General features: G+C 36.2%; 1 protein-coding gene across 1 annotated transcript; it reads left to right on the plus strand.

The window, feature by feature from the left end:
• Nucleotides 1-305: 305 nt before the first annotated feature.
• On the plus strand, nucleotides 306-10,048 carry LOC120140231 (DEAD-box ATP-dependent RNA helicase 53, mitochondrial-like). The gene is made up of 4 exons (XM_039155241.1): nucleotides 306-636; nucleotides 809-1,033; nucleotides 1,840-1,992; nucleotides 9,678-10,048. Exons 1-4 carry the CDS (start codon nucleotides 598-600, stop codon nucleotides 9,978-9,980), a joined length of 720 nt encoding a protein of 239 aa, XP_039011172.1. The 5' UTR covers nucleotides 306-597; the 3' UTR covers nucleotides 9,981-10,048.
• The last annotated feature ends 2,322 nt before the right edge of the window (nucleotides 10,049-12,370 follow it).

The raw sequence follows: 12,370 nt of genomic DNA on the forward strand, positions 1-12,370 counted from the left end.
TTGCAAAATTGTTTAATATTAATATATGTTTGGTCATCTTCTCGATTCTTTATTTTACAACATTAAGAAATCTCTTCTAGAACTATTATGAAATACTTAAAATAAATCAGCTTTTATCATATGTTAATGGATGTTGGAAGGTTATTACTTGTAACCAACATCTATTTCTGCACTCATAAAATAGTGGAGACTAAAGACAAACAGTTTCCTGTTTTGTGTAGGAAGTACACAATTACTTTGGATTATATTTCACTCTAGTTAGATCTCCCTACTTTGGATTATATTTCACTCTAGTTAGATCTCCCAACTTCATGGTTACTGTTTCTTGCTTCTTGTTACTTGTTCATACTTAATCTCAATTTGTTTGTATTATGGAAATTTAGGGATCTAAAAATCAATGCATGTCATGTTAAAAGTTGTGAAATCTGATTCCATTTGCTTCTGCTGCTGATTTTTTTTATGACGGGGATAGGCTGAAGAGAGAAAGACACATACACATAGCAGTAGTTATTTCTTGTGACTTATGTGCATCTGCAGGTTGGAAATTCTGATCAAAAGTTGGCAGAAGGAATTTCCTTGTATTCAGTTGCAGCTGATATGCATGGGAAAGCATCAATTCTTGGTCCTCTAATAACAGTAAGGGTCATAACAATAGAGTTTGTTTGTTTTTCCTGTTTGTCAGTTCTATTTTTATGTTTATTTTCCTTTGTTTTTAATTTAAGTTTTGGACCAATTTCAATCACGGTCTGTATAGTTCTTGCTCAATTATCAGTTCTTTTTCTCTCATCGTCAAGTCTTTTTTCCTCAGGAGCATGCAAAAGGAGGAAAGTGTATTGTTTTCACTCAAACAAACAGTGATGCTGATCGACTGGCACATGCTATGGCAAGCAGTTTTAAATGCGAGGCTTTGCATGGTGATATTTCACAACTCCGGAGAGAGAGAACCCTCTCAGGCTTCCGAGATGGACGTTTTAATATTTTAGTTGCTACTGATGTTGCTGCTCGTGGTCTTGACATACCGAGTGTTGACTTGGTTAGTTTTAGGACTTGGTTAGTTTTAGTTGTTATTCTCTTTCATGATTCTTACCCATTTTTAGCTTGGTTTGTTAGAAACTGTTGTTATCTCTGTTGATTATAGATGATAATTTAATGTTTTTGGCTCATGATGCCAGACATGTCTTGTTGGTTGTTATCTTAGTTGTGGTACTATTTTAAGGATAACATACTTCTTATTGACCGTACAATGTGAAATCCTAGAAAAAGTTGTGCTACATGATATATGGATTTCCTATTCACTATCGCTAAAAAATATTTAATGGCTTGTTGTAGCAGGTTTCAGTATTCTGCCTTTTCTGTTTGCAATTTCTTGCGCCATGTCAGGATTATAGGGCACTAGTAGTTGTTGAAATAATGCAAATTCTGTTAAAATACAAAGGTATCAAGGAAATAATTATACTGTTATTTATTGCTGATGGAGATGATTTTTCTAATATTTTTGTCTTTTGGAATCCATGATTATACTACAATGGAAGTGCTTGTATATTCTAGGGTCATCTTGAGGAATTCCTTTGAATTCTGCATGCATTGATATTGTGGATTCTCAAATTGCACTATATTGTTACTTTCCTTTCCCATTTTGTTTGCTACAGTTCATGGTTTAGCTGAAGTTACTGTACAATGGTATGAGGTCATATCTTCTCATTTGCTTATAGTATCAGGTCTTGGATGTTAAGTAATTTATATAATGAATGGTTGAACTCTTTTTTAACCAGCTGACTTTTTTTTGCCCTATTAATTGTACTTTAAGAAGTATTTTGTGATTCTTTTATTCTCACCCAGGTAATACATTATGAGCTTCCAAATACTTCTGAAACTTTTGTTCACCGAACTGGTCGTGCTGGAAGGAAAGGAAGTGCAATTCTTATCTATACTCAGGAGCATAGTAGGGCTGTTAGGGTTATTGAGCGAGAAGTTGGATGCAGATTTTCTGAGGTTGTATCCTGTATCCCTTATGATGTGCATGTTGTTTTCCTTTCCTTTTTTCCCTTTTTTATTTGGGGGGATACATCCATATATGTATAGGGGTTATTGAATGTTAGAAAAGTCGGGACATTTGAAATTTAAAGTGAAAGAGCCTGTCTTGGGGTTGGCAAAAGACAATTCAATGTTGACACTCTTTCAGTCTTTTGGAAGTGGAGTTGGCCTAAACGTTTAACCTATTTCAGCCTCTTGTATTTTATGTTTCAAAACAGCTTTTACCTCATTTTTGTCATTCTTGTTCGGGGTTAATTATAAGAAGTTTTGAAGCAAAGACCTTGCCAGTTCCTGCTCAAACCGGCTGGTATGTTTTTATTTTTAAGAATTTTTATCCAAATGTCAAATTCCCAGGTAACTAAAGAAAGGGAGCCTTTGTTTCTTCATAAATTTGAATGAGTTCCTATTGGCATTTGTTAAGGTGATGTTTCTCCTTGAATTTGGTGAGAATAGCTCATTAAATGGTATTAATTGCCTGAAATAGAATTTTAATTAACTTTAACAAGTTTCTATAGGGTCTCAATACCAGACCCTTGTTTCTTTCCACCAGAGGGGAACACTATTTACCATGTGAAAACCAAAGTCAGCATTAAAATGTGAAGTAAGAGAGAAAGATACCATAGAAAAAGAAGAAAACCTGGAACTGCCTTTCCAACTTGGATCTGGTCCTCATTTGTTTAGTACATGATCTGGCTTTTAAATAGTTAAGAGAACGGTATATTCACCATGTTTGTTTGGGATTTACAGTGTTTTTTTTCTTCTTTTTTTGGAAAACAATTTTAAGTTTTAACACAACTCTATGGATCACCCCATATTCTCGAGGGAATTGTCATAAAGTTGACAATTATTTTGTGAGGAGGAAGGTGGTAATATTTGGTACCGTTTCTTAGCCATGCAATCGAGCCTCATTGGAGGTTTGTGATGTTGCAAAATGGATCACTGTCTTAGATTGATGCTTAAAGTATTAATTTGAATCTGTTGAACATGCCAGTTTCTGTTGTGCAGGGATGATAGATTTTGTTGTTTGGCAATAAAATATTTCAATTTTAGTAAATTTTCTGTTCTTGCTGACCCATATGCTGATCCAATCTGAATTGGAGGATACTGTTTTGAATTATTGAAAAACGGTGCACATGGCACCGAAAATCATTCAATTGTTTTGTCAAATGGGGGCACCGAAAGGTGTAGAAAATATATTATTTTATTTTATAGTAAAATCATATCTAGTCATTGTAATTTAGGGTATTTACAAATTAGTCTTTAAGTTTCAACTATAAATACCCTATCTCATTTAGCTTCAAAATCATCCCAAAGCATTCTAGCTTTCTTCCAATACTAAAGAGAATTTAGAGAGGTTCTTGAGAGTTGTTTTCTCCTTTTTATCAAGAGAGAATTATCATTGTTTTCTCCTTGGTAGATCGAGAGAGGTTGTAATTCCTATTCTTTCATAGTGAAATTCTTGTACCGTTGCCCGTGGTTTTTACCCTATATTATTTAGGGGTTTTCCACGTAAATTTTGTGTCTTCTTTATCTTCATTTTTATTTTTTCAAATTATCAGTTGCGATTTTGCTCTATTCGATAGCCGTCTTCTGCAACAATTGGTATCCGAGCCAGATTTGAGTGTGTAATATCTGCTTATTGTCTTTGTGGTTGCCACCAAAAGGGGGATCCTCCAACATAAGAAAGTAAGAAGGTATTACCCATTCTTTGAAGGTTCCAGAGAACTATTCACGATAGTGAAATAGTGGGAGATATCCGTAAAAGAAGCTATGGCAACGAAATTTGATATTGAAAAATTCAATGGGAGAAATTTCTCATTCTGGAAATTGAAGATGAAGGCCATCATGAGGAAAGACGGTTGTCTAGCAGCTATCAGTGAAAGGCCGGTGGATTTCACAGATGACAACAATTGGATCGAAATGGACGGGAATGCTATGGCAAATTTTCATCTAGCATTAGCGGATGAAGTATTGTCAAGCATAAAGGAGAAAAAGACAGCTAAGGAGATATGAGATCATCTCATCAAACTGTATGAGGCCACATCGCTGCACAATAAAATTTTCCTTAAGAGAAAATTGTACACTCTTCGTATGCCAGAATCTACTTCAGTGATGGAGCACTTAAATACACTGAACACTTTATTTTCTCAGGTTACATCTTTAAGCTGTAAAATAGGAGAACAAGAACGTGTTGAACTTCTACTTCAAAGTCTACCGGATTCGTATGATCAACTCATCATCAACTTGACAAACAGTAATGTCACCAGTCTAGTCTTCGATGACGTTGCAGCTGCTGTTCTACAAGAAGAAAATCGGCGCAAGAACAAAGAAGACAGACAAGTAAATCTGCAACAAGCAGAAGCGTTAACAACGATGAAAACGATGAGAGGGAGATCAACAGAACGTTGCCAAAGCAGCAATCACAAACATGGTAGATCGAAGTCGAGGAGCAAGAAGAATTTAAAGTGCTACAACTATGGAAAGAAGGGTCACTTGAAGAAGGATTGTTGGAGTCCAAATAAAAACTTCAATCCACAAGGCAATACCGCAAACACTTCAGATGATGGAGATGCTCTATGCTATGAAGCGTCAACCACCGTGGAAGGCAGAAAAAGATTTGCAGATATATGGCTCATTGATTCAGGAGCAACATATCACATGACCTCAAGAATAGAATGGTTTCATCAGTATGAACCTATCTTAGGAGGATCTATGTATAGTTGCAATGATCATGCCTTAGAGATCATTGGCTTGGGAACCATCAAATTAAAGATGTATGATGGAACAATTAAAGTTGTTCGAGATGTGCGACACGTGGAAGGCCTAAAGAAAAATTTATTATCCTACGAATTGTTGGATAATAATGCAAGCAAGATTGAAACACGAAAAGAAATCATGAAGGTGTTCCGTGGAGCGCTTGTGGTGCTGAAAGGCGAAAATATAGCTGCAAACTTGTACATGCTGAAGGGAGAGACTTTTCTAGAAGCAGAAGCCTCTGTTGCCTCATGTAGTTCAAATTCTGCAATGCTATGGCATTAGAAACTTGGACATGTCAGAACAAGGAATGAAAGTCCTTGTGGAGCAAAACCTATTTCCAAGCTTAACAAATGTATCACTTACCTTGTGTGAGCATTGCATAACAAGTAAGCAGCACCGGTTGAAATTCAACACGTCAAATTCTAGAGGTAAAAGTGTTCTAGAATTGGTTCACTCTGACGTATGGCAAGCACCGGTTACATCCCTAGGCGGAGCAAAATACTTTGTCTCATTTATTGATGACTACTCTAGGATATGATGGGTGTACCCTATTAAGAAGAAGTCAGATGTGTTTTCAACTTTCAAAAACTTCAAAGCGTGGGTGAAACTTGATTCTGGAAATAAGATCAAGTGTTTCAGAATATATAATGGAGGAGAATAAACAAGCGAAGAATTTGATGACTTTTGCAGGAATGAAGACATAAAAAGACAGTTCACAGTGGCGAACACTCCTCAATAAAATGGAGTGGCAGAGTAGATGAACAGAACCTTGTTAGAAAGAACAAGAGCAATGTTGAGGGATGCAGGCCTAGAAAAATCATTCTGGGCAGAAGCAGTCAATACCACTTGTTATTTGGTGAATCAAGCTCCATCAACTGCAATAGAGCTGAAGACACCAATGAAGATGTGGACTGGTAAACCAGCTGATTATTCAAACCTCCATGTATTTGGAAGTATTGTGTATGTGATGTACAACTCCCAAGAAATTTCAAAGCTAGATCCAAAATCCAGGAAATGCAAATTCTTGGGGTATACTGATGGTGTAAAGGGGTATCGCTTGTGGGATCCCACTGCTCGCAAAGTGATCATCAGTAGGGTTGTTATCTTTGTAGAAGATAAACTACAAAGAAAAGAAGATGATGATAGCGCTGAAAAGTCAGAGACTACACAGATACATGTGGGAAAGGAGGTTAAACAAGGAGATTATTCTGAAGCAGAACCAGCACATGATGAACAAGAACTAGAGAGTTCTGAAGCTCCAACAACTCGTCAATCAGATCGTGTGAGAAGACGTCCCAATTGGCACTCAGATTATATTATAGAAGGTAATATTGCATACTGCCTTTTAACAGAGGACGGTGAGCCATCAACATACCAGGAGGCAATAAACAACTTAGATGCTTTACTATGGATAATGGCGATGCAAGAAGAAATCGAAGCCCTTCATAAAAATAATACATGGGACCTTGTGCCACTACCACAAGGAAGGAAGCCAATTGATAACAAATGGGTCTTCAAAATCAAGCGAAATGGTGACGATCAAGTTGAGAGGTATCATGCAAGACTGGTGGTCAAAGGATATGCTCAAAAAGAAGGTATTGATTTCAATGAAATATTTTCTCATGTGGTTCGACTAACAACAGTTCGAGTAGTTTTGACAATGTGTGCTACATTGAACTTACATCTAGAGAAGCTAGAAGTTAAAACAGCTTTTCTTCATGGAAATCTTGAAGAAGAGATTTACGTGCTCCAACCTGAAGGTTTTGAAGAAAATAAAAAGAAGAACTTGGTTTACAGGTTGAACAAATCTCTGTACGGTCTAAAGCAGGTGCCGAGGTGTTGGTATAAGAGATTTGATTCCTTCATTATGTGCCTTGGATACAACAGACTTAATGCAGACCCTTGTGCTTATTTCAAGAGGTCTGGTGATAACGATTTTGTTATATTGCTGTTGTATGTGGATGACATGTTGGTTGCAGGACCCAACAAAGATCATATTGAAGAATTAAAGGCACAACTGGCCAGGGAATTTGAAATGAAGGACTTGGGATCAGCAAACAAGATTCTAGGGATGCAAATTCACCGAGACAGAAGTAATAGGAAAATTTGGCTTTCACAAAAGAATTACTTGAAGAAGATCTTGTCACGATTCAGCATGCAAGATTGTAAGCCAATTTCTACCCATCTTCCTATTAACTTCAAATTATCCTCCAGTATGAGTCCTAGCAGTGAAGAAGAGAGGATGGAGATGTCTCGAGTACCGTATGCATCAGCAGTGGGAAGTTTAATGTTCGCTATGATATGCACAAGACCAGACATTGCACAAGCAGTGGGAGTGGTTAGTCTGTACATGGCGAATCCAAGCAAATAACATTGGAATACAGTGAAGAGGATCCTGAAATATATCAAAGGGACCTCAAATATTGCATTATATTACGGAGGATCAAACTTACTAATCAATGGGTATATAGTTTCTGACTATGCAGGGGATTTGGATAAAAGCAAATCTACTACAGGATATGTGTTCAAAGTTGCTGGTGGAGCTGTAAGCTGGGTTTCAAAATTGCAGTCAATTGTGGCTACATCCACAACAGAGGCAGAATATGTAGCAGCTACACAAGCCAGTAAAGAAGCAATTTGGTTGAAGATACTATTGGAGGAGCTTAGGCACAATCAAGAGTATGTCTCTCTGTTTTGTGACAGTCAAAGCGCCTTGCATTTAGCAAGGAATCCAACATTTCATTCAAGGACAAAGCACATACGAGTTCAGTACCATTTCATTTGTGAAAAGGTGGAAGAAGGGACGGTAGATATGTAAAAGATCCATATCAAAGACAACATAGCAGATTTCATGACGAAGGCGATCAATGCCGATAAATTTACTTGGTGTCGATCCTCTTGTGGCCTGACGGAAATATAAGCAACATGAAGGTACAAGGTAGAAAGAATGGTGTGAAGATATGATTGTTCCAATCAAATCTTCAAGTGGGAGATTGTTGAAAAACGGTGCACATGGGTACACATGGCACCGAAAATCATTCAATTACTTTGTCAAATGGGGGCACCGAAAGGTGTAGAAAATATATTATTTTATTTTATGGTAAAATCATATCTAGTCATTGTAATTTAGGGTATTTATAAATTAGTCCTTAAGTTTCAACTATAAAGACTCTAGCTCATTTAGCTTCAAAATCATCCCAAAGCATTCTAGTTTTCTTCCAATACTAAAAAGAATTTAGAGAGTTTCTTGAGAGTTATTTTCTCTTTTTTATCAAGAGAGAATTATCATTGTTTTCTCCTTGGTAGATCGAGAGAGGTTGTAATTCCTATTTTTTCATAGTGAAATTCTTCTACAGTTGCCCGTGATTTTTACCCTATATTATTTAGGGGTTTTTCACGTAAATTTTGTGTCTTCTTTATCTTCATTTTTATTTTTTCAAATTATCAGTTGCGATTTTGCTCTATTCGATAGCCGTCTTCCGCAACATGAGTGACTTAATGATGTCAATTGTAGTCATATTCGTTGATGTGGATATACACAATAAACAAATTTCCACGTTTATGATTGTATGAGTATTGTACCTTACAGATATTCATGTAGACATTGATTGCCTTATTATATTCTATGTTTTCGTGGACTCAACTTATAAGTTAATCATTTACTAATCAATGGGTATGTAGATTCTGACTATGCAGGGGATTTGAATAAAAGCAAATCTACTACAGGATATGTGTTCAAAGTTGCTGGTGGAGCTGTAAGCTGGGTTTCAAAATTACAGTCAATTGTGGCTACATCCACAACAGAGGCAGAATATGTAGCAGCTACACAAGCCAGTAAAGAAGCAATTTGGTTGAAGATACTATTGGAGGAGCTTGGGCACAATCAAGAGTATGCCTCTCTGTTTTGTGACAGTCAAAGCGCCTTGCATTTAGCAAGGAATCCAACATTTCATTCAAGGACAAAGCACATACGAGTTCAATACCATTTCATTTGTGAAAAGGTGGAAGAAAGGACGGTAGATATGCAAAAGATCCATACCAAAGACAACATAGCAGATTTCATGAAGAAGGCGATCAATGCCGATAAATTTACTTGGTGTCGATCCTTTTGTGGCCTGACGGAAATATAAGCAACATGAAGATACAAGGTAGAAAGAATGGTGTGAAGATATGATTGTTCCAATCAAATCTTCAAGTGGGAGATTGTTGAAAAACGGTGCACATGGGTGCACATGGCACCGAAAATCATTCAATTGCTTTGTCAAATGGGGGCACCGAAAGGTGTAGAAAATATATTATTTTATTTTATGGTAAAAGCATATCTAGTCATTGTAATTTAGGGTATTTACAAATTAGTCCTTAAGTTTCAACTATAAATACTCTAGCTCATTTAGTTTCAAAATCATCCCAAAGCATTCTAGCTTTTTTCCAATACTAAAAAGAATTTAGAGAGTTTCTTGAGAGTTGTTTTCTCCTTTTTATCAAGAGAGAATTATCATTGTTTTCTCCTTGGTAGATCGAGAGAGGTTGTAATTCCTATTTTTTCATAGTGAAATTCTTCTACCGTTGCCCGTGATTTTTACCCTATATTATTTAGGGGTTTTCCACGTAAATTTTGTGTCTTCTTTATCTTCATTTTTATTTTTCCAAATTATCAGTTACGATTTTACTCTATTCGATAGCCGTCTTCCGCAACATGAATGACTTAATGATGTCAATTGTAGTCATGTTCGTTGATGTGGATATACACAATAAACAAATTTCCACGTTTATGATTGTATGAGTATTGTACCTTACAGATATTCATGTAGACATTGATTGCCTTATTACATTTTATGTTTTCGTGGACTCAACTTATAAGTTAATCATTTATTAATTTATTGTAACTTCCTAGGATCGAGATTGAAGGTGGGAGCACCTACATGTTCAATGAGATGGGTGCTGGTGGTCGATTTGGATCATATGGAGGTACACGAGATCGCAGATACAGAGATATGGGTTTTGTCCATTCTGGTAGGCAGCAGGAATATGGATTTGGCTGTCCTGAAGGCAACAGGGGTCTTGGATTTGGTCGTAATATGGGTCAATTTTCTGATGAGATGGGTGGCTTTGCAGGGTCTAGCTCTAGTCGCTTTGGTTCTAATAATCGGTCTGGAAACTTTAGAGGTCCTGCAGTCACTCGTCCATGAGTACTAGGGGAGCTGGGTAAATCAGATTGTTCTATCAGTTTTGGGAGCTTTGGTGCAAGACGTGGTTTTGGAGACTTTGGTTCTGGCTGAGACAGTGGGACTGGGACCTATGGTGATTCTCAATCTAGTCATTTTAGCCGCTCCCGGAGCTCTAATTTTGAGATGGTCAGGTCACTAGAAGAAGAACATCTAAATTCTTTAAGGTAAGCATGATTTAGGCCCACACCGTTAGGAACTCTCTCCCTCTTTGTTCTATCTAAGTCTCTAACTTTTGCATCTTTTGCTTTCAATTTGAAATTAGCCTACATTTTGGGAAAGATTGCCCTGTCCCAACTAATTTTCTTTGTATTCTTAATGCTAACCAGCTCTTCCTTTGGTCTTTGTGTGAAGTTGGTTTTCTCTGGTAAAGCCTTCAAACTTTTAGTGGATTAGATTAGTGTGAATACAATTACTAAACTAATTTTTCTCTTTTCCAGCTCTTGGTTTCTTGTGTTGTAGTAGAAAACTACCACTGCTTTGAATGTCAAATTGATAAGTCGGCCCGTGCTACAGTTCTTATCCAAACTTGAGCTCATGGAAGAGCTTGCAATATATACATGTTAAGTAAATATATGATTAGTTGATAATATGGAAATGGCTAAGCCTTTTTTTTGGCTGACACCTGTCTATAAATGATTTTCACCGTTAAAAACACTAATGTGTCATATTTAACTAGTCATTTTGCTTGCAATGATATTGAATTATATTTTCTATTGGGTCCTTTGTTTGGCTGACACCTAATATCTATAAATGTTTTTCATTGATAAAAACACTAATGCCTTCATGATTTAGTTAATCATTTCGCTTGCAATGATATTGAATTATATTTCTTTTGGGGCTTTTGTTATAATTTGGTGGAGGGTAATGTGTTCTCGTACTGGTTTGAGGAATAGATGGTTGGCAAATATGGGGATACAGGCGGGTCTTTGTTGACAGGCCTAGTGAACAATGCAAAAGAAACATGATATGTGCAAGAGGGGAATATCTGAGACCAGTGTTCTAAAACAACTATTATTTCTTGTTTTTTTGGGCTTCAGAGAGGTGTGGCAAATAGTTGTTTTCCTTCCTTTTTTGGATAATTAGAAGTTTTTTCTTACTTTATATATCGTTGACCTTTTTTGGTGCCTTCCAAAAGCAAAGCTTTGAAACTGACTTCCTACAAGTAGTTTTCATTAATAGAATTATAACGTTCGGCTGTTGTATTGTGCTTTCTGAGGCTCTACCTTCATTTTGTTGACAGCATATGTGCACTCGGTGCATAAACATTATTCTTTAAAAAAAAAATAGTTTTCTGAAGACGCAATTGCTCGAACCCAAGATCTCAAGGGAGAACAACACTCTTTTTAACCACTAATGACAATGGGTTCGAATATTATTCTTTTTATCAGGTTCTATGTTTATTTGATTACTTATACATGCTAGACTGCCAATATGCTTAGTTCATGCACTTGCCCATTGCTATGTTGTTATCAATCGGTTATTCTGGCCTATGATACCTTTCTTGGTTTTCATGTGCAGCTATTTTGGAGTGGCAAGGAAGAAGGCACCACTCCATGACAGCTTGATGCATTTGCTAGGTTGTTATCAACAGTCTGTTGTGGCCATTGATAACTTTGGTTTTTCATGTGCATTTATATTTTGGAATAGCAGGCGTAAAATATTAGGAAGAGGATACTTTGTTGGGCTAAAGACCAAATATGACCCAAGCTTTATCATTTAGCTTTGGGCTGAACTATTACATTTATTTGACCCAATTGGATGTTACATCAATTGGGACAGCTAGTTATGAACTTGTAACCTATTTATCTTTAGACGCACATGGGTATGGGCTGGGCTTCATTCTTGTTGAGCTTCCTTTTCTTGAAATATATGATAATGCTACTGAAATTCTTGATTCTTCATGAAGTCTTGAAGACCCCACAAAGTCTTTACGGTCACATGTAGTTTTGCTTTGAGTTGCCGTGACTTTGCTCTTATGATTGAACTAAGTGGAAAAGTTAGTCTACCACAATTATGAATCTTGGTACATGTAACAAAATATTAATAATTTTAATTAAAATTATAACATTACTTAATATCATAATTAATAATTTTTTACAAAATAAATATAATTAAATTGTCTTCAATTTAAGCTTAAAACTATTTATTCTCAATTTTATAATGAATATGTTAATTTGAGTAATGGTTGTGTATTGGGATTGTATTTCTAAAATGCTCAAGTACAAATCCTAATCTTTATAAATCTTCTCTTATTTTGTGATCAATTAGATTTTGATACCGTCTTATTTAAGCGTTGCAACTGAAATAGAAATTTTTTCTAATATCGATGACTAAGTTGATAGTACTATAAA

Source organism: Hibiscus syriacus, unplaced genomic scaffold, assembly GCF_006381635.1.
Source record: "Hibiscus syriacus cultivar Baekdansim isolate YM2019G1 unplaced genomic scaffold, ASM638163v2 tig00110783_pilon, whole genome shotgun sequence".
Lineage (NCBI taxonomy): Eukaryota > Viridiplantae > Streptophyta > Magnoliopsida > Malvales > Malvaceae > Hibiscus > Hibiscus syriacus.